The sequence below is a fragment of the Rhipicephalus microplus genome, chromosome 3 (assembly GCF_043290135.1).
Source record: "Rhipicephalus microplus isolate Deutch F79 chromosome 3, USDA_Rmic, whole genome shotgun sequence".
Taxonomy (NCBI): Eukaryota; Metazoa; Arthropoda; class Arachnida; order Ixodida; family Ixodidae; genus Rhipicephalus; species Rhipicephalus microplus.
Window position 1 is genome coordinate 107,270,318 of NC_134702.1, and position 26,671 is coordinate 107,296,988.

A 26,671-nucleotide genomic window follows, 5' to 3' on the forward strand; every position below is an offset into this window, starting at 1 on the left:
CATCTTTTTGTCACATTGTGCAGTAATCTCTCCTGAATGCTTCCTTCTTCTATGGTTGGAAGGGAACCATCATACACGCGTTTAGGAGCTCAACACTTCAATTGCTACAGGCAACAGCCATGGTCATGGCTTAATATCCACGCAACAATGAAATGAAGCAGCATGAAAGAACAAGTCACCTCGATAACCTCACTAAAAGGCCAGGTCGCCCAATCAGAAATAGCTGTTCGCCGACAAGCACATAAGAGAGACCACTAGTGACTCACAAATGATGCATGCAAATACAAACGTAACTAGCGTACCTTCGCCAGCCATATTTTTTCATGCTCATTGGCACCAGATTTTATTACAAATACACCCACAATGCCACTGATGATTGTAGGGCAATACAAGTTTCGCTTGAGTATATACTTCCCAACCGGCATGGATGAATCACAATCTTACCTTGCGGACACACCACTGGAGACACCGTGAGGTTCCATCACCTTGGCTGTGACTGTGACAATGTGCAGGGCAATGATGTACGTAAATGTGATCTGCAAGTTGTACCCTGGAACACAGAAAGTCGGTCAATCAGATCAATCAGCCAATCAATTCGGATCAATGCAATACAGTTGCTAATCGATAATTCCGACATAACTGATTATCTGGACAGCTAAGCCCATAGATCTGATATGTAAGTACAACAAAAAATTTAGGACACAATACGGCGCATTTTGCAATACCTAATTTAGATACCGACTGCAACGCGGTGAGAAAATTTAACCACCAAGTCGAGCCCAAAGAATAATATGTTTTCCTGAATATATATGTCACTAATGTGCTTTCCAGCTGTTCTTTCGTCTATGGCACTAGAAACTGTTCAAAACTAAAACTAGCAAAGGCCAACAGATCTGTTAGCTTTACTACACCCAAGGAGCAGTGGACAAGCCAAATGAAGTCAATGAGTACCTAGTAACAGCTGTACTTTGAAATCCTGCATGATTTTTCATCCCAGTTCTGTTTCATGCATCCCGCATTTTTTAATTTTTTTTATCACATATTAATTATCGGCAACAACCCGCTCGACTTCAATTGGTTTTAAGCAGTATCGATTCCATCCTTAATGCTTGCACTGATAATGCAGCGATCGCAATCAATGCTGTGAAAAAATATGCAGCTGCTGCTATGGTGCTGCTTTGCTACGGTGCTGCTTTGCTATGGTGCTGCTTTGCTATGGTGCGGCCATTTTATGTGACCAGGAGAAATGAATATTCGATGCAGAAAATGTATCTGCGGCAATGGCATGAACACAACGGAGTTAAAAACCGTGATTGCCGTGGGCACCTTCTGCTCGATTCGATGCAACTTCTATAGTAAAACGTTCATAGAAAGTGGCTACTACCTATAGCAATGTTCACGCAGTGCCACACTAACCCTTGATAAAGCAGAGAAAGCATTAAAAGGGCTACGATAAGTAAAAGAACCAGAGCAGAATCATGGACATGCACTGGCAAGGCCAAAAGGTAACCGTCCGCAAGTGCTACAGCCAAAGCACTGGCGAGCTTCAAACACGTTTTCAAATGGTTATTCTGCTGGTATTTTGCATGACCAGCACCACATGCATCGATGAATGACAGCGTTTCAAACATGGTGGCGTGACAGCGTACTTGGCAGTGTGCAGAAATCTCATTCACTGTAAGCATCCAAATGTCTTTTGCTGCAAATGCAAAATTGAAGATATTCCAGAAATGACAATAGAAAAATAAGGCCACATTTTCTGCCAACTTGCAAAGTAAAGACACTAGACATTTTCTAAGGAATCTGGTAATCAAGATTCTCAATCATTTGTACATTATTGGTGGTCCCTATTGAGCCAATATTATCGGGGTTAGCAACTGTATATGACATCTAAGTGTGGAGTCTCAGAAGCAAATCAGAAACGGAAACCAAAAGGACAGCAAACAGCCTTGCAGTGTGAGTGAATGAAAGTAGAAAAAACTGGCATGTATTTATAAACACAAACTATTAAGTTCAAGGTTACCAGACTAGCATGGTGTGGTAAGCTTTTGAAAACAGAAACTAGGCTCATATTACATTTTTTTTGTAAGGCTGATTTTCTACAAACATTTGAACCTTTGAGAGGTAATGTATAACTTCATTTACAATGTATGACTTTTGAAAGACTATAACAGCAAAAAACACAGACAATCCAATCACAGAAAGCACCTTCAACTCTATGTGGCAGCGTGTGTGATATAATGGCATTGCAAAACGTGCTGCACCCATTTATTGGGCTAAAGTTCAACCATTTCGAGTCACCCTTGTGTGGGTAACTTGAAGAACATGTAGCCTGCCACAATGAAGGCAGCATCGTCGCCACCACATTGGGCTAAAAGATACACACTCCACCTATGCTGGGTTGGATGCAGTGTCTGCAAGAGAAAAACCTGTCTCTCACAGACTCTATCATGAAGAATGCACACATATTTATCCAGTCGAATCCCTTTATAAGAGACACTGACGGGCGATTCCACAAGAGATCGACAATGGGTCCGAAAGTTGATATTTTAGATTTGATTATTTTATACTTTGTGCAGATACCACCAGTAGCCCGAAAGCGAACTTCATCCTTTTATCAACTGCATAATTTAGGAGGAAACCGAACTTATTCTGTACAAACAAACCAATTTCATTCCTCCGTACAGAAGTGGCTGTGCAGAGAATTGGGTAGGGGCTACAAGGTGACTTATGATTGGGTGTGGGAATGTGCTGAGAAGCAGGGTCTGCAATAATCTATTCAGCTCTCTAGGTAGTGACTTGTGGGTAGAGGACTACATTGTGTGGTTGAGCTTAAAAAGTTGTGTAATGTCGTGGAAGGTGTCCTAGAAAGACTCTGCTTCCTTGAGTCAAATCTTGAGCCACGAGGTTGGCAATTTTGGCACCAAGTATATCATGGTGTGCCTGCATTCAGATAATCAGTATTGAAGTAACCTCTTCTCAAGGACTGAGCTGTAGTCACCACTGGAGGTTGTACCACTATTGCTAATGATGACTCAGACATGCTCAACTTGAAACTTCTCTGCTCAGTGCCAAAGGCAAGTTAGGATGAGCACTTGGTTTTTCTTTTGAATTTTTTCACCTAAGGGCAGCAAAAGTCCCAAAAGAATTTTGCAACTTTGCCAGTAAGAATGCTTTCAAACTAGCACACATGAGAGATGTCGGTCCGAGTGACCTAAGCTTTCTAAGCTTGAGGCAAAGACAGCTCTGTAGAAAGAGCTGCTTCTTGAAGTGGTCCCGTAAGCACTGCAGCTAAAGTTGAATTCGTCGACGTCAGTAAGACTTTGTGAATATGAGGCTGCTCGAAGTGACAAGTCTGGCGATGACAATGACATATTGAGAAACACACGAGTGGCAGTGCGGTAACAGAACCTCCCTCCAGCACCTCCAAAGCTTATGAAGTTCGAAGCTTTTAGGAGAATGCAGGATCAAGTACACCTGATGTGCTTCAATGCGTTGTCTGTCAGTGTATAGCATATATCAAAATTTTTATTATAAAATCAATTCCTAAGTATTCTATTATATTTACCATTTATATACACTCACACCTCGATATAACAAACATGAATATAACGAGATATCAGTTATAACAAAGTAAATAAGAAATGCCGCCATATCCATGAAGTGAATGATGATGAGCGGGCGAAGCTCCGGAGGTAAACCTGGTCCTACGTACATTTTGCCCACTCTATTTTATTACAATGCCTCCCCTAGCGTACGTCGCCGCACTAAATCGAACGATTGCCTTCCGCCAATGACACGCGCCATATGTGACATCATTCCTATTTTATGACACCATGCATCTTTCATCAACTACAAGTACCGCCATCTAGTGAACACTGTAAGAACTAAACGAAAGATGGCTACATACAGGGGACGGTACCACCATCTAGCGAACACTGCAAGAACTATACGAGAGGTGGCTACATACAGGGGACGCACATCCCGCGCCTTAAGGAGCTTCGCCCATAAAAATAGTCTTGCAATAGATAAAGTGTTAGAAAAGACCTTTTAATGAATTTTTAGATATTGCCCCGACAGGTTGGCCACGTTCAAGTAGCCTGCCGCAATCATCGTGGCACGAGTACCAGGCAAGACCCGGCTGGCATGCGCCAAGCGCTCGTGCTACGAGGAAGAGGAAGACAGTTGGATCTGTGCAACTCGACTACTTGGACTTCGGAGATCATAGTCATTAGACTCGTGGGCACAAGTTCACCTTAATAAACACTTGTTTTCTTAGCCTGTCTGCCTCAGCATCACTACACTTCTCCAACCATTCAAGCTCGCCACTCTCTAACAGGTCCAACCAATCTTCCACGTCCTCGTACAATCGCCGCGGAATACTGGTGGCTGGTGCGGTTGGCTGATGAACACTGGTGCCGGTGTTACCTGGCTAGTCATAGTGGTGGCGTCCATTGTTTGAATTCCCCTTGGTGTGAAGTGAAGAGGACTGAACTCGGGTGAGTCACCTCGAAGGCGGCGACTTGCCCTCTGGTGTACAGGAGTCACTTCCATGGGGTTGACTCGCTGGTCGTCAGGACTACGCTGTCTTGAGCTTGCGGGGCTTCGATTCATACCCCGCACCTCCACTAGAAATGTAGCGATGCTAAGGCAGACAGGCTAAGAAAACGAGCATCTTTATCAGGGCGAATTTGTGCCCACGTGTCTAATGACTATCGCCGCCAAAGTCCGAGTAGTCGAGTTGTACAGATCCAACTGTCTTCCTCTTCTTCATAACCCGAGCACACGAGCACATGGCCCATGCCAGCCGGGGCTTGCCTGGTGCTTGTGCCACGATGATTGCAGCGGGCTACATGAACGTGGCCAACCTGTTGCAGCAATATAGTCACCTTATTTTCTTGTAAGATTTGTTATAATGAGGCTTGAGTGCTGTACCTATAAGAGGACCCCCAAGTACAGACTTGCAGGCTCACTAATGGCAGTTTCGGAGCAGGCACAGGGCAAAAAACGCAAAAAGCAGGTGTTTGGTGCGACATAAACAAGCACGTCTTTCTTGATGCAAGTTGGGTGGTATTTTTGTCTCTAGACTCTGGAAGCACAGGACAGGGTGATTCTCACTCACCTTTGTGCTGCAAGGTGATCACCACGGTGAGTGGGTGCTTCTGCAGACACTTAGCCAGACTGGAGAGACCAGTTCCACTACGGGTCAGCCTCCTATGCCGTTTCTGCATAGACAGAGCAGGCATAAACAATTCATAGAGACAGCAACCTCATGTGGGCAAAGGACTTCCTATATTGTCCTTCTTTTCCCCCAAAAACAGGTAAAAAGGGGTTATAACCTGGCTGGCTTTTCTAGGGCAAAAGAAACTAACAGTGCGACAACAGACGGAAAATGAAGTACAAAGACTGAAATCTGACAAGCCGAATGCTTCTTTTTAGTGTCAAGAGCAAGTGCTGACACACTAGTTTCTCGTTCAAGCATTTCCGGTTGTGCTCTTTTGGTATCCTGGATGTCCAGATAATGTGTTATGAAAAATAAAACCAAAACTGTCGAGTTTATTAGGATGAGTTTATTTACGATGAGAGCCAATGAGCAGCTGGGGTAATGAATAAAAATTAATTTAATTATTTCACTGAAAAGGCAGACAGTTTTCACGTGGCCAGCTGGGATTACAGACGTGCCTGGCAGAGCAGATGCCGACGAAGTGCCTTGATGCGTTGAGGCACGCAGGCTGTTTTGTATGTGTCAGCCATGTCAGAAAATCCCTAGGCTGGACTAGAGTGTTTTCCAAGAGATATATGGTCACGGGGCAAGGAGTTTACTTGTTTGTGAAAAACTCAAGTCACAATGGCAAGCCTCACTGCATTTCATTGACAGGTTTCAGAGCATAAAATATTCGCATATCAATATCACGACAACTGGATATAAAAAACTGAGGACAGCCGACTCACTCCAGCATTTGATTCTTCTTGGTCTGATTCTCCACTGTACTCTTCTGTTGTCAGGAAGGTTGTCATGAAAAACAAATTACGACATTTTCAATTCAGGCTAATGAATCAGGCAATGACTTTTTGGCATAACAGTATAGTCCCTCACACTCAGACAATAATAGTCTGGCAAACTAAATGCAGACACACAAGTTGCACTCAATCACATTCTCCTTCACATTCACCAGCCTTCGTATCGATAATCATTCACTCCAAGTAACAGGTGCCAGCTTCTGTACAAGCAGATACAGTTGAAACTCTTAATTAACAAGACACCGATTTGAGAGACAAATGTGTATAAGAGACACCAGAGTGCCAAGAGATATAGGAGTTGATAAGAAATGCATATATCGTACCCTGCTTATAAGAGACACCTCATATATAAGACCAGAATTGCTCCCCAGTATATATACTTTATTCACTCAAACCTCGATATAACGAACTCAGATATAACAAAATGTTGGTTATAACAAAGTAAATGAAAAATAGTTAAATAGTTATGCAATTATTATAGTGTTAGAAATAAACCTTTATAGTAAATTTTCGGATATAATGAACTTATTTTCGTGTAAGATGCAACTTTGTAGTAATGAGGTATGAGTGTGAAAGGGTTCAACTGTGCTCATCTCTACTCCACTCCTACTACTTACACTTACCCGCGTGCCCGTTAGTATACACCTACACTCACTTTCAGCAACGTACATTTGCTATCACGACCAGTTAAAATAGAAATTAAATTCAATTGTTCTCCCATTTCCTGGTACCCCGTTCTTATCGCACTCATGCCTGCTGACATTCTCAAGCATCACTCCTGTTCCAAACACACATCAACCCCCACCTTTCATCATTCGCCAAGACTTCATTCAGTGCATGAGGAAATAGGGTGCATCGAGTATAGGCCAGAGTGCAGAGTGGTTCTTTATAAAAAGAAACACATAAGCATGTGACCTGCACAACTGCTTAGAGCACTGACAAGAGGCAGCAACAGAAAGCGTGTACACTTTCCGCATAATCTATCGTTTAAGGGTGTGCAAATATTTGAAATTTCGAATATTTTTCTAATAATCTATGCGATTCGATTTGATTCACATTGCAAATTTCGCTGTTTGAACTATTCGGACTTGCCAAAAACACGTACAATCAACGTCCATCTGAAAGTGACCGCTTCAAATTTTCAATATGCTTCTCACCGCACTCTCATATGACTTCAAAGCTGCCTTTGAAGCAGACAAACACGACGAACGTTCTAGTAAAAAAATTTTTCATATGCTTCACTTCATCACACTCTCTTACTGAGGCAAAGCTACCTCTCAGTTATGGTCACAAACTGAGTAAAAAAGTGCTTGTTCCAATGTGAATATGATAGATGTGGCAGATGTGGTGGCTCAATTAATGCTATTTCAGACATTAAATTAGGCCGTAAATCTGAAAAATAGGACGCCAAAGATTCTTAGTACTCAAAATTTTCGACGCTCTCATATACTGACGCCTATGAGGCTGAAGCGAGCACACCCTTGTCTGCACCTTACGCCGTTGTCAGCTGTCATGACGCACTCAAAGTCGTCACCTGGCTCACAAATAAAGTTTATATCGGTGCTTTAATTGATGTTCCTTCAAGCACAAGTCACAATTTTTATCACTACATGCGGGTCAATGTTCATTTCAACCCCTGAATAAACATTTATCAGGAATGAGGCCAGACATACACAAGTCCACAATGCGCAAAACAAAGCGCCCAGTTCCCACTGTCGCCATGTTGGCGATATCGATGTCACTTGCGGCTTTGTTGCTGGCAGCCACCGCTTTTAGCTGGTTTGATGCAAAAAGCTAGAAAAAGCGTAGCCTCAGAGACATGCACTTGCAAACCGAAAACACTAAAAATACGTCAAGAGGTTGCACATCTCGAAGGCCATGCTTTTCAAGCTCGCATGCCATTGAGCGCTAACAAGAAAATGCAAACATTGCAATGATGTCGCGGAGTCACTTCCCCTGCTCATTTTGGTGACCTGGGCAATCGGTCTTTTTGAAAAACACTTTGCCCACGCGATGAGACCAACAGATTGCGCATCATATACCAGTGCACTTGCAATCGCTGCACAACAAACCAGATCAGCGCGATGGAATGAGACCGCCTTTTCGTCCGCTGCGCGGTAGAAGGGATCGGAAGTTGCTAGAACACGGCTGGTAATGAATCAATATTTGCTAGGAAAACTCGTTTCTGGAAAAATTGAAAAATTCATTTACTGGGCCTCGGCGCGGTGCAGCGTTTGATATAGCAGATGTTCCCCTGCCAGAGAGTTTGATATACGCATGCACCGGTCCCATGATATTGCATGGGAAATTCAAGGGGATTTTTTCAACTGTTTGATATAGCCAATAACTTGATATATTTGAGCATCATATATTTGGGATCGACCGTATAACCTGGCAGCAGAAAGTACAAGACCGGGTTGACTGGCGGATCATAGAAGAGGCATTTGCACTGCAGTGGGCATAGTGAGGTTGCTGCTGTTGATGATGACTAGAGACCGGATTATAGGCGAATGCCTATTTTGTTCCTTGCATTTCTATCGTGCCATTTTGACATATGGACATAAATTGCAGGTTAAAAAGGGCTTTTATAGTGTTTTTTTAATGCCTATAAATGCCTATTTTTGGTGTTCGTGCCCAGATTCCTATAAGTGCCTATAAATGCCTATTTCACAAATCAGCGCCTATATGAGAGCTATTTTAAGCACAAATTTTGTTATCTAGTGCGGTTTAAAAGCGTTATTCATGTAAAAAAGGCAACATTGATATATTCAAACACTGTGGGGTTCAACCAAGTGCTCTAGTTCTAGCAACTTCCGCAAAAAAATCCGCTAACCGCAGTTAAATGGCACTCGCTGGCCATTATACGTCACCGAGCTGACATGTGAATGATTATAGCATGAGGAGTGCAAAAGACGCCATTTCTGCAGCCCTAAATAAAAGCACGTCTCAGTGTCTGCAGGGAAATGAGGAGAGAGAATCGAAGACAGTATAAGAAAATAAGAGTGGCGTGTATGGCCGAGGACGCGGCGACTGTCTTCTACAAACAGCTGTCAAGTGTCCTGAAGGAATTAAAGAATCGCCCTGAAAACCTGAGTGTTGTGGCGGGAAATGTACAGCAGGTTTTTCTGTGCAGCCGCGAGTAGGTGAAGAACGAACGAAAAACCATGGAGGGCCACTCATAGAATGCTCATGTTGCTTCAGTGGTGACGAAGACCACCAAATTGTTATACTTTATACAGCAATGACTGAGACAGGTGCCGGCATGTTTATAATCAACAGTGTATTTAGCATACACTCACCCTATACCTGAATACGCTTGTGCCGTATGAGATCTCTTGGCATATGTCTTCCAGTGACAAACATGAAAAAATACAGAACAGGGCTGCAAGGTTTGTCCTAAGCCATTACTCAAAAAATGACAGCTGTAGCTGTACCAACGTCAAAAATTAACTAGGATAAGAATCACTATCATCGTGTCGAATTAAACTGTGCTTAAAGCTCCTGTGTCTAGCATTTCATGGTAAAATTTGCATTCGAAAATGATTGCACCTAAACAGTCCTGTTCGCGCAACGGTGATTGTTTTAAGATTTTAAAATGTTATATCAGATCTTTTTCTTATATTAATTCATTTTTTGTTAGTTTCATCATTGAATGAAATGGCTTATATAAAAAACAAGTGTGCTGTATCAATGAAGGTGTGTTTTCTTAGACATTGTAACCAATCTGCTGCAACGCCTTCAGGTAAAAGATGTGATGTGCATGCGGCTTTTGTTTTGTTTGTAATTTACTTCTTTAAGCATCCCTTTCTAGGTGACATAAGAAGTTGTAGTTAGATACTAGAAGTTCTTGCGTGCCCGATGAAAAGCGTTCTGCCACATTGATTTTTCAAATTGGTTCGCTACTTCAATCCCTTGCCTCTCACTCCATGTAGCCATCGCGAGCATAATTCCTTCCCTGCTCTCTTCGGTATCGGGGCTGGATGATCAGATGAATACGCACATCATGTGTAAGCAAGGTAATGTGCGCATGATGTGCCCCAGCCTACTCGTGCACGTACACCATTGTTATTGTGTCGATTCGGCACACTCTGTTGTGCATTACAGCCAAACCCCGCTACAACGAAGCTCACAGGGGGCGGAAAATATTTCGTTGAAGTGAGAATTTTGCTGTAGTGAAATTGAAAAAATATAGCTGATCTGAGCTAGCTAAACAAAGGAATGTTTATTCTTAAAATTAAAAAAGTGTCCGCTGCTTCCTATTCTTTTCCAGCAGCGTCACGACGTGATTCACAGTCATGCATAGTAAGGCCATGATGAACACCACGCTGAAACAACGCCTACACCCACTTTCGTGACCGTACCAAACAGTTGCATTAACACGTTAACACCAGCAGCTGTCCGCCATCAAAGTGTATCTAACAACGCCGAGATGGCGGCAGGGTATCGTGGAGAGGCGAGTTTTGCCTTATTCGATGCCATTCTTATCATCCATCACTCGCGGCTAGCTGATTTGGTTGATAATACGGATGAACAGCCACTCTGATTAGGTACCACACTGACCAAGTGCGAATAAAATGATAAGCATTGAAATCAGAAAAGGCACCACTCCACGTTTGCACCCAGCAGCTGCGTGAAGGACACCATGAACTGAGCGACTGAGCTTCAGCTTCGGATCGTCTGCGGCTCGAAAGCAAGCCAGTGGCAAAAGCAGGGCCTGGCAGGGCAGTCTCATTGCCATCGCTATCAAGCAGTGGCGGTGCCCATGCTTGCTGAACAGCGGGGTTTTCTGGTGGTACCAACGCGTGTTTTAGACTTTGTCGACGTATTTTCAGGTTCTGGAAATGCATCAAAATATTAAACATTGAGTTTCCTGCATAGCAATAAATATCTGAACCTGGAATTGCATCGTGAAATTTCGTTGAAGCGGGACGGCAGAATAGAAAGTGTTCGTTGTGGTCACAATATTTATGTATTGACTCTTATGAACTGCTGACAGGGAACCGCGAATTTTTCTTTGTAGAGGAAATTTCGTTGCAGCGGCGTTTGTTGTAGCGGGATCAGACTGTACTAGTTTCTGTGAGATGAATAAGTTAGTGCGCATACTTTTGGAGACGCTGGCATGGATCATGATTGTGACCTCGATACACGGCGTCACTCCGCTGAAACTGCGGTCAGAGACGACGCAACAAACATAAGTTAAGCGTTGTCAGGGTTGGCCAAGGCACAATGCAAGAACGACGAGAAACAAACGCAAGTGAAATGTGGTAGTAGTACAGTCTAACTCCGCTACAAAGAATGCTGCTTCAACGAAATTTCCGCTACAACGAAAAATTCACGGTTCTCCGCCAGCAGTCTATAGGAGTCAATGTATAAATATTGTCGCCACAACGAACACTTTTTCTTCTGCCGTCCCGCTTCAACGAAATTTCACGATGCGATTCCAGGCTGAGATATTTATTACTATACAGGAAACCCAATCTTTAACACCTTGATGCATTTTGAGAACCTGAAAATACGTCAACGAAGTCTAAAGCACACGTAGGAATCACCAGAAATCGCCGCTGTTCAGCAAGCATGGGTGCCGCCATTGCTCGATAGGGATGGCAATGAGACTGCCCTGCTCATGGAGGATGGCCCTGCTTTCGCCACTGGCTTGTTTTTGAGCCGCAGACGATCCGAAGCTGAAGCTTAGTTGCTCAGTTCATGGCACAGAACCTTTCCTTCCTCCGTGGTTCATGGTTTCCTTCACGCAGCTGCTGCATGCAACTGCGGAGCGATGCCTTTTCTGATTCCTATACTTATAATTTTATTCGCGCTTGGCCAGTGTGGTACCTCATCAGAGTGGCTGTTTGTCCGCATTATCAACCAAATCAGCCAGCCGCAAGATTTGGATGATAAGAATGGCATAGAATAAGGCAAAAGTCACTGCTCCACGATACCATGCCTCCATCTCAGCATTGTCGGATGCACTTTGACGGCGGATGGCTGCTGGTGTTAACGTGTCAATGCAACTGTTTGGTACGTTTACGAATGCGGTTGTAGGCATTATTTCAGCGGTTTTCACCATGGCCTCGCTATGCATGACTGTGAATCGCGTCGTGATGCTGCTGGGAATGAATAGGAAGCAGCGGAGACTTTTTTAGTTTTAAGAACAAATGTTCCTTTGTTTAGCTAGCTCAGATCAGCCACATTTCTTTTTATTTCACTTAAACAAAATTCTACCTTAAACTAAATACTTTACGCACCCCGTGAGTTTTGTTGTAGCAGGGTTCGACTGTAGTAGTAGTAGTATATAGTAGTGCAGTAGTAGTAGTAGTATAGTAGTAGTAGTAGTAGTAGTAGTAGTAGTAAGTAAGTAGTAGTAGTAGTAGTAGTTTCTGCACACGCGATGACTTTTCTTTTAAAAGCGGCATCGTGGTGCACTCGAGTTTTTGGAGTCGGCCCTTCTACGCCTTCGATGCTAATGCACTACTAAATGACGAACTCCTCAGCACACGTACGAAGTGCCGCACATGGGAAACACATAGGCAGAAATGGCCGACACGCCATGCCGACGCACGTAGGGGGCGGCCATTTTGGACTTGCCGATGGCAATAGATTGACCGTAATTTTTTTGTTTGTACTCGATTCTAACGCGCATGCGACTTATGAACTCGCTTAACCGGAAAAAAGGTGTGCGTTAGATTCGAGTAATTACGGTACACTGGACAGGCGGTGCCATCTAGCGGGGCGCAGTTGAATAAAAAAACGCCTGCAATCTCGGAACTATGGAGGGAAATCGATTAATGGCCATTATTGCTGTTGTGGCTCCAGCTGCTTTCGGTCTGTTGCTACTATCGCAAGCCGGGCAACGTTGTGCACGGCAACAGTGACATGAGTCGGTCCGGATGGTCCACTTCTTGAGGAGGGTAATTTGAAGTGCACTAACAGGATGCGGACCACTAAAACGTAATTTTATTTCAAAATAGGCCTTTCCTTGGCACAAAAGTAACACTACAAGGTTTCTGGACCGCTATTTCAACAATCAACGTCGACTTAATACTAGTTGCCTTTACCCCCGAATGCAGAGATGTTACTTGGCTCGCGACTTCGACTTGACCTGAGCAAGCAGTGGACTTCAAAATGCCCAAGTCAGCCTTTGCAATTCATAGATACTCAGGCTGTCTTGCTTGGTCAAGTCAAGAACGAGCTTCAAAGCGGAAGTACGCTGCTCCCCTGCTAACGAGGGTAATAATGAAGTTGTTCGCGTAAGGCATGTGTTACAGCAAAAAAACCCCATACGTTTTAAAATAACTATAAAAACGAAGGGCCACAAGCATATTTTTGCCATTTTACGGCTAACGAGCGGCACGTGGTGCTTGCCGCCACAGCGATGCACAGTGTTGCTTCTGTAAAGCATTCATTGCTCGCTGGTTTTAGTGGCCACCTAAATGTGGCGCGTTTCTCCACGGTTGCTTGTTTGGAGGCGAAACAAGCGTCGCGTTGGGTTCTTTCGTCGTTTTTTTTTTTTCTTCAATCGAATGCCATGGCGTGTATTTGTGCTGACCTGGCTCACGAGGTAACGCGATTTTCACGATATTTGCCTTTGTGTTCGCCTGTGGACATGCTTGTAGTGGGCTAGGTCACAGTTATATATAAAAAAAAAAACTAGTTCTGGGAACAAATGTGATTCGTATCCTTTTGTTAAGCTTGGTAAACAAGAGAAAAAGCGGGGGTCAGGACATTGCCCTCACCAGAATTTTGTCTCGCGGGGTGCAGCAATGTCTCGCTGCATGATGGTGAAGGGGATCAGAAAACCCGTGATAAGGGCACCTCTTTTTTTTTTGTGTGTGGAATTTTACGTAGGGTTGTGCTACAAACGATGCCTTTCTGAGCGAGAAACAGCGCCTTAGACGGGACGGAAGGATAGACGAGGCACACAGACACAGCGCCGAGTCAATTTTGTACCGAAAGAGATGAAGAATGTCGTCGTGTTTTAGAAAAAAACAGAAATAGCCTTTGCGGTTACGAAACACTTGGGCGTCGTCACTACCGGGGCTATTAATACGCACGTGTGTGTAGTCGACACAACCTGCAACGCCACGGAAACTCAGCAATTTCGAGAATGGTTTATGGTGACCGGCAAGACTGTCTTGAGTCAAGAACGAGTCAAGTACGAGTCAAGTAACATCTCTGCATTCGGGGGTTAGTGCCCCTTTAAGGAGCGACGTACAAACAGGACCATTCCTTGCTGTATGTCACTCCCTCCATCTTGGTGTTTGCGCCCGCTAGAAGGGCAAGTGGCACTCAGTAGAAATTTAGCATTTTTTTGCAGCACGTAGCGTTGAAAATTTTAACAGGTATCCATTACGCTTTCCCAGTGCATCCATTACGCTTGTCAGCTTGAAATGCCCAAACCTAGTGAGGGGCCCTCTAAGGTGTTCACTGACAGGGGAGAAATCGGTCCTACGTGATTATACCTAGCATTCCTCTCTTCTGAATTATCAGTGGTCTGGGTGTCTGCTCCTGAGCTGCCCTTCTCAGCCACGATGAAATGAAAGAGACCCAGGAGAGTGGTGATTGAACGGCGGACACTTGACTCGCAATGCTGGACAATAAAACAAAAGTCTGTAATCTGCGAATTGCACGGAATATGCATGCCTATGTTCAATCATTGTTGCCGTTGCCTTTGTGCTACCTTAAACAATATCTTTTTCTTTTGCTTCTTGTCGTAGATACAAGTCACATAGATCTTTGTTTTAAATTATTTCTATTTTTGTAGAAATTTATCGTGCCTATATTTATGATTTCAAAGGCCTAGAATGGTGTTTTACCTGAACGTCTTTGGCACCTAAAACACACCTTTTTAGAGCCTATAAATCCGGCCTCTAATGATGACGACACCATGAAAACGAGTAAGTGCTACTGAACACAGCACTTATGCTAATTTTCTGGGGGACAAACAGTGATTTTTGTGGCTCCATCAAATCGTATTTTTTTATGTTGCAGTAGAGTATAGACAGCCTTCTCTACTGGATGGTAGTTGTGGCTTCCATGTGATACACTCAAACCTCGCAATAACGTAACGGGATATAACGAAATAATGGTTATAATGAAGTAAATGAAGTTCCCCTTGAAAGATCCATTGAGAACCACGCATTTTAAACCTCGTTGTAACAAAGTTAAATTGACCGGTAATTGGATATAACAAACTAAATTAGTCTATCAAAATGTCTATAAAAAAAACCCCAATCATTGCGTGTTAAGTATATCGTTTTCTGATGAGCTTGACGCTCGTTTGGCGCAGCTCTTTCAAAACTCCCACGCCAACCTTACAGCCACGCCACGCGCGGTGGAGAGAGCAGTCCTTTTCGCACAGCCAACAGAGAGGATTGAGAAAGGGCTTAGCGGGTCACATCACAGAAAAGCGGCACTGCTGTGCAAAGCGATTTCCCTCTCACTGAAGAACACACGATGGAACTTCAGAAGACTTACATTTATAAACAAATCGGAGGACATCCGTCATTAATTGACGTAGTCAGTGATGCGCGTCTGCACACGTTTGCCTTGCAGCGAGTCAATCAATTTCGCACACAGTTTGCAAAGCATAGTAGCGCGTGGCCAAGTCCAGCGCCAACGCTCTCTAAAGACGACGGCAACGAGTGCGTCGCCGCTGCTACTCTCTGCACCGAGAAAGGAGGAGCGTCTCCACGCAAAGAGAGGCAGATTGGCATTAGAAAGAGAGCCAACTCTCCATGACAGCTTTCTCTTTTTTCTTCCTCTCTCTCTGTGCACGGCCTTGAAAGGAGAAAGATCTCTACGTGTAGAGACGAAAAAGGGAGAAGCGTGGCACAGGCACGTCGCAGATCGGCATTTGAAACAGAGCAAACAATCCGCCACAGTCCTTTCTTTCCTTTTCTTCTTTTCCTTCTTAGCGCGCAGAGTCGAGAGGTGCCGCCGCGGGATTGGGCATGGTGCTGAGAACATTTTCGGAGCGCAGTATGTTCGAATTAACCATCGCAAGTGCTTGCGCGTCCGAATTATACGGCGTTTTCGCCCATTAGAATACACATAGCTTTGACGGAACCACAGCGCGATTTCGAATTAACCGGAAGTTCGAATTAAGCGTGCTCGAATTCATGAGATTCGACTGTGTTTATTTTTCGTCGCACGCGTGGTCGTTTTGCGGTACACCAGGCTGCGAGGTGGTTTCCTTCTATGCATGTTTATAGGTGTGCACCCATCTGAGCATACATTGCCACAAACTGTTATAATCGATATAACAAAATAATAAATATAACGAAACAATTGTGGTTCCCCTGCAACTTTATTATAACAAGGTTTGAGTGTATTCTAATTCCAAGTGAGGCCAGAAGCATATGTGTTTCATCTCGTTGCCCCTAGCTGGTGCTTAAAGCAGCCACTGGAAAGCACTGGCCATGCAATCATGTGTTCCTTTTCATAAAGAACCACCCTGTACATGCAGGTGGGCACATATATTTACCTATGAAAACAACTGAAGCACTACAGTACACATCAAATGCCAACAGGTAACAGACGATGAAGTCCCTCTGGACTCTCAGGACATTGGATTGCAGTCACACAGCAGCATTAAAAGATCTTTAGAGGATCTATGCAGCACCTTGCTTCATGAGAGGCACTATTGTAGCAGCTTAGATTTAGCTTTGCAGTTGACAGCTGCACCTAAGACTAACAAAACAAAACATCAGAAGAAGTGATGGCGAGGTGGCCGGTGGCGATGAACGTGCCATTTTGACTCATCTCCAGCAAGCTTATCACAGTCATCTGCAGATAGCTGCTCAGTGGAATAAAGACAGTACAAGCACGTCATGCTGCCGTTCATAAGTTCACCACTGCCACGTCATGCAAGGCCACCTGCGCGCATTACAAGCAAAACTTTTCATTCAGTTAAACGTACAGGCTACACGGCACACCCGAGCACGATCGCTAGTGAGCTTCATCGATTTACCAAGTCTCGGATCACACGCGGACGGCCCGCAGACGCCTCGGCTCACAGGTGGCTACGTCACATGCACGTTATCTAAATGTCCTGAGCCAGCCAGAGCGGCCTCGGGCCATCTGCGCGCTTGATGCTGACTGCATCCGCTGTGGCGTCTGCTATGCCTGGCTATGCTGTCTGCTCCCTCCATAGCTGTGACACAGGCCACAACGCTGACCCAGTTCCAACCTAAACAGCAGTTAGGTAGTGAATAATACCTATTTCTGTAGTGATGCAACTTACTGCAAGTGAACTACTCGAGGGCGTGTGCATCGTAGACCGGCCCGGTCGTTCTACCGCTGTTTCTCCTAGCGAGCATAACGCGTGTTTGCCCGACCTTCGGGAATATGCACATGCTCGACGTGGCTCAGAACATCGATGACAAGAACTGGGTGCGCTAACAATCCGAAATCCAGAAACATGCGAGAAGCGGACATAAAAGTAAAGAGAGAGCAAGAGCGCATCGAAAAGTTCCCGTGTCTAACTTAAGATGGCCGCACAGCATGCGCATCGCGCTGTCGTCTGCCAGCGGCCCGAAAGAAATTGTTCGGGCGGTCCCGGGCCGCCCGCAGGCCGCCAGGCACGCGAAAAACGAACATGCGTCCGAGTGATCCAGGACCAGTGGGCGGAGCTTCCAGTTGGTCCCAGAGAAAAACGAATGCGGCGCCGGCGTCCGGGACGTGTAAATCGATGAAGCTCAGTAAAGCATGCGCAAAGAAGGCACAAACGTGTGCATACATTGGACTGCGCAAGCGAACTGTATGCGACGGTGAGAGCCGAGTAAACGATATGCTGCACGCAACTAGCCAGGGATGACTGGTTTGATGTGACAGTACCGTACTTCAGTGGAACACCGCGAGTTTATTGCGAACGTGGTTGAATTCATTCGTGAGCAAACGATCATTGTTTGTGAAAACACGCGAAAAGGCCCAACTTATCAGTAGTTGTACTTTTGAATGACAATGCACATAAAATAAAGAAAAAAAAAAGGTGTGGCCACTAAGCGGACATTTTTATGGGCGGGTTCACATAGTACAATGAACTACTAACATAATGACCATTTATCGCAGCACTTTTGAGTTCGTTATAATAAGTTTGACTGTACTATACGTTTACACGAAGTGAATCTGCAATGATCTCAACACACATGCACCTAGCTTTGTATGAACAATGGTGGAGCAGTGGTGAGACTATGCGAGGGGGCTCAATTATTGATTATCAATTGTCAATCAATTTATAAATGCAATTCAAAAGTTCTAGGCATATCAAGGCCTCTTATACATTCAACAAACCACTGTGTTATTAATTAATACAAATTTGACGCTAAAGATCAACTGCAATCAGCATACTGACATGCGAGGCTTTCGGTCAACTTGTAACCCATGGCAGCTGTTGATTATAAATGGAGCGAACCACTCTTTTACAACGGCATGGAACCCCTCAGCCACATGTACATACCTTGTTTTTCTTGCGTTGTCTCAAGAAGTGCCTTGGATTCCTCCACGCTGCCTTCCATGGCAACCTCAAAGCAATCACCTGCCAGACAAACCATGGTGTGATGATTAGAAAAAAAAAGAAAGAAAAATGAAAGATTTATGAGCCATTCCACTCTGTGAAGATGGGTAATCAGCGAAGTTGCAGAGATGAAAAACTCTTGAACATAGGGATGTGCTGAGGCCAATGTTTCTGCAAGATGTCCTGTCTTCTTCAAGGCAGTTCGAACCTCAAGAAAGACAAGAACGCGTGTTGAAACGCTGGCGCCAACAACAAGCTATATTCAAGAATAATCCTCTCTTCTAGCTTTCATGTTCCCGTAAAGTTCTGCGTTACGGCAGAGTTGTGTAACATAAGGGATAGAGGCAACACATCATTACGTACGACGAAAAATAGAGAAAGAGAAAGAAAATGATTAAGCGCATTCTCTACTTACACCTCTTCTTTTTTTTTCGTAGGAAGATATACTCAGTACTGACACACATACCTGTTTATATTCATCATTATTGGGTTTCACCTGCTAAAGCTTTAAAACATGTGCTTCGCGCAATCTGCAGTTTGGTGTGTTGAAACTTGTGCTTGGGTGGTCGCTGTATTATTCACTATCACAACATACGGCACCTGTCAGCTACCACATCAAGCCTCCTGCACACCTATACCAGTCAGTGACAAGGCTGTCCTATCTGTTAACGACGATGAATTCCAATCCAATAGTGTGGTCAGAAAAAGTGTATCTGCTGGTTTTAGAGCAAGTTTGTACAATGACAGCTTGAGAGAGGGAGCCATGTGCTCTAATGACACAAACGAAGTAGATTAAGAGCAGCAATCAACCACTCTGTGGAGAGAGGAAGAAAAATTGCTGCACCAAAATCAGTGGGGTTGACCAAGACTCTGCATAATACACTTCCTAACACATTTACATGCTCGGGGGAGTCATTGCTAGTTGCAAGTTTAGGTGGTAATAGTGGTCGGCACGGAAGGCGCGCGAAAGCAGGTGGCCTTCCTTCTACTGTGCTCGACAGCGAGAGATGACAGACGGAAAGCTCAAGTTCCTGCATGAGTAATTCACTGGATATGGACAGTGATGCTGAAACTGCTGCATACTAAAGAGAATTTGACATGACAATCGAATAACAATAAAGTATTATAGGATGCTTGGTAACCTACAAATAGAACTTCCGCTTCTGCCTTGCTCTAGTGGTTAGAGTTGTGTTCCAATACAACAAAGGATTCGGAGGTGTTACTCTTCAACAGAGTCGAGTAGTGCTCACTCGCGAATATATCGGCTGCTCCGACCAACTCAGCCACTGGAATTGAACGTAACAACACAGCAGCTGAGTGACAATGGCTGCGTCAAGTGGGATCCTCACCGTAGGCATGCTGGTAGGCGGCGGCCTGCACGTACAGCACGTACAGGGGCCTCGACAGGTACTGGGCGTTAGCATGCTCCCCCTGATGGGCTTGCAGAGGCAGGCCAAGGTCAGCCTGCAGGGGTTGTGCTGCCTCCAGCACTGCCTGCAGTGTCGGCTGGATGCCAGACAGGCACTCGCGCTTGCGCTCGATCTCGCGCACGTACTGCTCACGCAAGGACTCCAGGCCCTTCAGCTTCTGGGACAGCCTGGGCAACAAAAGGCACGGTGTTGCTGATTTTGTTCCAGAAGACACGGATCTCATTTGCAATTTCGTTCCAGAAGGCATGGTGTTCCTGATTTTGCAGTGGCAAAACATGCCTACCACATGTCTCAACTAGGCATGCACCATGGGCAACTCCAATGGACCTTTTTCAAAATTCGCAAGTATGCAAGTAATGGCAGCACCAGTCGTGCTTCAAGCGGGGACGCAGTCATAGTTGAACGTGCTGGGGCTTGTCTATCATTAGTGTTTATACCAAGAGAAGCCGCTCAACGTTTTCTGCATCATTGCGTAAGCATACCGTGCTTGAACAGGCTATTTGCATGAAGTGACAAGCTGCCATTAGTTGTTCTAACTGCATAGCAGGAAAGCTAGTTTTACATATTTGAAAAGAGTCTACCCCTAGGGTGAAAGAGAGAGAAGCTTTGCTTGGATCAAAACATCAAAGGCTACTTAGCGTTGGATCATAACGGATGAAAGGTAACAGATGAAATAAAATAAAATAGTTATTGTAACGTGGAGCACAATTGTAAGCATGAACACTGCGGGCGACAGGTTCAAGTGACAGGTTGAGATTGATGAAGTCGAGGTCTAAACCGAGTGTGGGACCACTACTTCAATGAAAGTAATCAACCACAATAAAAGTACTTCCCATGTGCTCAAAGTCGGACTTACTCTTTTCTCTGTACAAGCTCCCATTGAAGCCTTGCCAGGGTCAGCTGGTGTGGGTCAGCATCGGTCAGGTCCTGGAAGTCAACGAAGCAAGACAAAAACTATTTCACAGAATCGCAAATGTGATTTTCACATTTGCATTTGTGGGTTTGTTAGAAATGACACCTGGCAGTGATTTCTCAAGGGCAATCTCCAAAGCTCAGATACACCAAGGAATTGCTCTTCAACAATTTTTTTGCCGTGCACAGTTTTGAATGAAAATAAAATTAAGAATTGAATTAAGAGAGCTACAGCTATAAGTTGAAAACCAAACAGTGTGCTTTACGTTTTTAACTTTTTCTGCTCATTTTACAGCAACATAGCGACGACACTTAATCGTAGACAACTTGCAAGCACACAAGACAGTCGATGAATGGGCACAGTGAAGCTAGGCTACAAAATGAAATTGTATCAGACTTGGAGAAAATGAAAAACCATGATTATGGTCATGCAATAGAGGTGCATTTGTTTAACTGAAAAAGGGCATCCAGTCAATTTCAAATGCTCGTTATCAGCTGCTTGCAATGTAGGCCAAATGAACAGGAACCATGCTAAATCAGATGTCAATGCACTATCATTTGAGAGATGTGATCACCTAAGACAGAGTTTGCTTGCAAGGTGTAGTCCGGCCATGTCAAGCCAATGACATGTATGTGCACACCAATACTTATTGCTCTATCGAAAATTGCTCGTCATTTTTGGACAGGAAGGAGTCTTCATACATACCTGAACTCTGCCACTGTGACCAACAGTATGACCCTGCTTGTGAATTTTGACTGTAGTGCCAATGAAACAACTATAAACACCTTGACAAGCTTCCCACAATGCTTTATTGTAAGGATGAGTGAATAGTAAATTTGTGGTTTAGAGTGAGTTTGAACCAAACAATGTTTGGTCAAATAATATCCAATTCAATAGTTTAAATAGTACATATCATATACTATATAAAGAAAAACGAGTATTTTGGTCATGACCAAACCTACTTGTACAATGTATTTAAAAATCAAAATCAGGCTTGAGTGAACATCACTTTCTCAGCTCAAAGAAGCAACCCTGAATACTAGTTGAAGAATTTGAAGAGTAGAAGGATGTAAATTATAATAGACAAAATACATTAGGCTTTGAAATATGATATACTTAGTTGTCTAAATATGTTTTTAAATGTTTAAAAAAAGATTGGTCGGGGTGCAGGTTAAAACTATAATGAACTTTGAGCTGCAAGTTTGTGGAAAAACACTATTCTCAACATGTGCTTTTGGAGCACAGCAGCCTCACGCTGCAACCTTTACAAGAAGTTGCCCTAGAAGAGATGGGTCTATTCATTTGTTTTGAATACTTCATAATCTTAGAAATCAAACACATTCTGAAACGAATGCAGGGAGTGTAAAATTGAAAATTCCTTCGAATATTCAAACCGCTTGAGCGTTCACCCATGTCTACTTCGTTGTCGTTGTAAGAAATCCTCTCAAATTCTTCTGATAAGACTGTCTATTACTTTGCACTGCATTATTTGTTCTATTCCGATACATTCGAACCCCGCTGCAACGAATGCCGGTTCAACGAAATTTCCGCTACAACGAAAAATTTATGCTTTCCCATCAGCAGTCCATATGAGTCAATGCATAAATATTGTCGCCACAACGAACACTTTTTCTTCTGCCCTCCTGCTTCAACGAAATTTCACGATGCAATTCAAGGCTCAGATATTTATTGCTATACAGCAAACCCAATCTTTAACATTTTTATGCATTTTCAGAACCTGAAAATATGTCGAGGAAGTCTAAAATACGCGTTGGCACCACCAGAAACCACCGCTGTTCAACAAGCATGAGCGCTGCCATTTTTCGATAGCAATGGCAATAAGACTGCCCGGCTTTTGCATTGGCTTGCTTCTAGCCGCAGACGATCTAAAGCTGAAGCTCAGTTCGTGGTTTCCTTCACGCAGCTGCTGCGTGCAACCGCGGAACGATGCCTTTTAATATCCTAATGCTTATCATTTTATTCGCGCTTGGCCAGTGTGGTACCTAATCAGAGCAGCTGTTCATCCGCATTATCAACAAAATCAGCTAGCCGCGAGTGATGGATGATAAGAATGGCATGAAATAAGGCAGAAGTCACCGCTCCACGATACCTCACCTCCCTCATGGCGTTGTCAGATACACTTTGATGGCGGACAGCTGCTGGTGTTAATGTGATATTGCAACTGATTGGTGCGTTCACCAAAGCAGTTGTACGCATTGTTTCAGCGTGCTTTTCACCATGGCCTCGCTATGCATGACTGAGAATCGCGTCGTGACGCTGCTGGAAAAGAATAGAAAGCAGCGGACGATCTTTGAATTTTGAGAATAAACCTTGCTTTGTTTTGCTAGCTCAGATCAGCTATATTTTTTCGATTTTGCTACAATAAAATTTTCCCTTCAACGAAGTATTTTCCGCACCCCGTGAGTTTCGTTGTAGCGGGGTGCAACTGTATCAATTATATGGACACTCTCGACTAGATTTCGCCGCAGGCCTTGGCGTCGACATGGGCGCCGGCACTGATGACATGCACCATATATGTATACGTATCTATATATATATTATAAAGGAGATTTATTAAGCAGAAAGGTTGGTACTTGGAAGGCTTGGAAGGCGATGCACCAGCCGCAATTTCCGAGCTCGAGCCGCTGCTGCACACTCGATGCTGCTGCCTCTGCGCCGGAGTACTTCCTCTTCTTTACAATGGCCCCACGGAGAAAAAAGGAGCCATCCTGGCGACTTAGTCCTGGGCAGGCGGCGTTGAACCGTGGTATTGCTTGAGCCTCTGGACGTGTAAAACCTCGCGGTTGCGACGTCGCAAGTCTGATGGTGGCGTAAGAGGCTCAATGAGGTAGTTTACTGGCGAAGTTTGTTCGACAATACGATATGGCCCATCGTACTTTGGCAGAAGTTTGGAAGAGAGCCCAGGTGTGCGATGCGGCACTGACAGCCATACAAGAGAACCCGGAAGATAAACGGGAGTTGAGGTCTGGGCATCACGAATTGCTTTTTGCCTGTTTTGGTCATCGCAGGTAAAGCGACGAGCTAACTGGCGGCATTCTTCTGCGTGTCTGGCGGCGTCCAAGATCGGTAGGCACTCGGACGCGTCTGGTCGATAGGGCAAAATGGTGTCAATGGTGTGGGAGGGGTGACGGCCATAGAGGAGGTAAAAAGGGGAGAAGCCTGTTGTCGCTTGCGTTGCCGTATTATAGGCGTATGTAATGAATGGGAGAACTAAGTCCCAGTTAGAGTGGTCGGGCGTCACATACATAGATAGCATGTCACCGAGAGTACGATTAAAGCGCTCGGTGCACCCATTGGTTTGTGGGTGGTAAGCGGTACATGTGCGATGTACAATAGCACACTCAGCGAGCAATTTTTCAATGACCTCGGACAAGAAGGCGCGGCCGCGGTCACTGAGGAGTTCTTGAGGGCCTCCATGACGCAACACAAAATGACGCAGTAGGAAAGTGGCAACCTCCTGTGCTGTAGCCGTTTTAAGAGCAGCGGTCTCAGCATAGCGCGTTAGGTGGTCGATAGCAACTATTATCCACCTGTTGCCAGTCGGAGTTAATGGAAGTGGCCCATAAATATCTATTCCAACCCGTTCGAAGGGTCGGGAAGGGCATGGTAAAGGCTGCAGTTCACCGGCGGAGGCGTGTGGTGGAGATTTTCGGCGCTGACATTCGGTACAAGAGCGGACGAAGTTGCGGACGAAGGTATACATGCCACGCCAGTAGTAGCGATGTCGAAGCCTTTCGTAGGTCTTGAAGACTCCTGCGTGGCCACATTGTGGGTCAGCGTGAAAAGAGGAACAAATCTGCGACCTCAGGGTTCGTGGAACGACGAGCAGCCACTTGCGTCCCTCTGGTGCGTAGTTACGTCGATAGAGAAGCGTGTCACGTATCGAGAAGTGTGGAACTTTGCGCCGAAGCGTTCGCGTCTTTGGGAGTTCAGAAGTGTCGGAGAGATGATTGAGGAGAGACGCAGTCCACGGGTCATTGCGTTGTTCGATAGCAATGGTGTCAAAGTCGAGCGATGACAATGTGGAATCGATAGCGGAGTCAGCTGTGGCATTCTGGGACAGGGGGGAACGGGAAAGGGCGTCGGCGTCAGCATGCTTCCGTCCTGACCGATAAACCACGCGTATGTCGTAATCTTGAATTTTCAACGCCCAGCGAGCGAGGCGGCCAGATGGGTCTTTTAACGTCGAAAGCCAGCACAGCGCGTGGTGGTCGGTCACGACGTCAAAAGAACGACCATATAGATATGGGCGAAACTTTCCAAGGGCCCACACAATGGCCAAGCACTCCTTTTCTGTGACGCTGTAGTTGCTCTCAGCTTTGGTAAGTGTGCGACTAGCGTATGCCACGACGTATTCCTGATGTTCCGGTTTACGCTGTGCGAGCACAGCACCCAGGCCTACACCACTGGCGTCGGTGTGGATTTCAGTTGGAGCTTCAGGATCGAAATGGCGTAGAATGGGTGGCGTCGTAAGAAGCCGTCGCAGGGTGGTGAAAGCCTCGTCGCAGGCAGGGGACCACGATAAGAGGTCTTTACAGCTGCTGAGAAGTTGCGTGAGAGGTGATATAATAGACGCGAAGTTTCGGACGAATCGCCGGAAATACGAACACAAGCCGATGAAACTTCGAAGTTCTTTGATGGTGGCAGGTTTAGGAAACGCCGTAACAGCTCGCAATTTCTCGGGATCCGGGAGGATGCCTTCCTTGGAAACAACGTGGCCCAAAATGTTCAGTTGACGCATGGCAAATCGACATTTTATAAGGTTTAGTTGCAGACCGGCGTTGGTCAAGCAAGTAAGGACGTGCTGAAGGCGACGTAAGTGTGTGTCGAAGTTAGGGGCGAAGACACGATATCATCGAGGTAACACAAGCATATCTTCCATTTTAGTCCACGCAGGATGTTGTCGATCATTCGTTCGAACGTTGCAGATGCATTGCAAAGTCCGAAGGGCATGACGGTGAATTCATATAAGCCGTCTGGCGTGACAAAATCGGTTTTGGGGCGATCGGCCTCCACCATCGGCACCTAGCTGCCAGTAGCCTGACCGCAAGTCTAACGAGGAAAAGAACTCGGCACCCTGTAAACTGTCCAAAGCATCGTCAATGCGCGGTAGTGGACAGACATCCTTCAGCGTGATCTTGTTCAATCGCCGGAAATCGACACAGAAACGAATAGAACCGTCTTTCTTTTTGACGAGAACCACCGGAGACGCCCATGGGCTCTGTGAAGGTCGAATGACGCCTCTGCGAAGCATGTCGTCTACTTGGTCAGCAATGACGCGGTGTTCTGTAGCGGACACGCAATATGGTCGTTGTCGCAGCGGTGAGTGGGACCCAGTGTCGATGTGGTGTTCTACTGCTAAGGAACGGCCGAGAGGTGTTTGTGCAACGTCGAAAGAAAGGCGGTAGCACTCAAGGATGGTGAGGAGTTGTGAACGCTGCGAAGATATCAAATCTGCAGCGATGAATGGTTGAAATATGTTTGCCGACGTTGAGTCAGCCGCTGAGACGACAGCCAGTTCTCAGACGAAGGTAGAAGGCACCTCATCGGGGATGGATATAATTCTGGTATAACTGATTGTCTCGACGTTGCCAAGACACTCGTGACAAAATAGGGATAAAGGCGACGACTCATGATCATAAATTGGCATAGTGGTTGAGCCTTCTACAAGGTCGAGAGCAGCAAAAGGCAGGGGGAGGGCTCTTCGGGCGACGAATATTGGAGATGGTGTGAATAAGACCGTGTCGTCGGATATGGCGCTGCATCAAACTG

General features: G+C 45.1%; 1 protein-coding gene across 1 annotated transcript in view; it reads right to left on the reverse strand.

The window, feature by feature from the left end:
* Positions 1 to 26,671, reverse strand: part of thoc5 (THO complex subunit 5) — a 72,331-nt gene that overhangs the window by 28,960 nt on the left and 16,700 nt on the right. Inside the window, exons 6-11 of the mRNA XM_037422953.2 lie at positions 20,822 to 20,892; positions 19,885 to 20,132; positions 18,479 to 18,556; positions 5,953 to 5,996; positions 5,123 to 5,225; positions 445 to 550 (exon numbers count right to left, since the gene is read on the reverse strand). Coding sequence (XP_037278850.2) covers positions 445 to 550; positions 5,123 to 5,225; positions 5,953 to 5,996; positions 18,479 to 18,556; positions 19,885 to 20,132; positions 20,822 to 20,892 — 650 coding nt within the window. The remainder of the gene's footprint in view (positions 1 to 444; positions 551 to 5,122; positions 5,226 to 5,952; positions 5,997 to 18,478; positions 18,557 to 19,884; positions 20,133 to 20,821; positions 20,893 to 26,671) is intronic.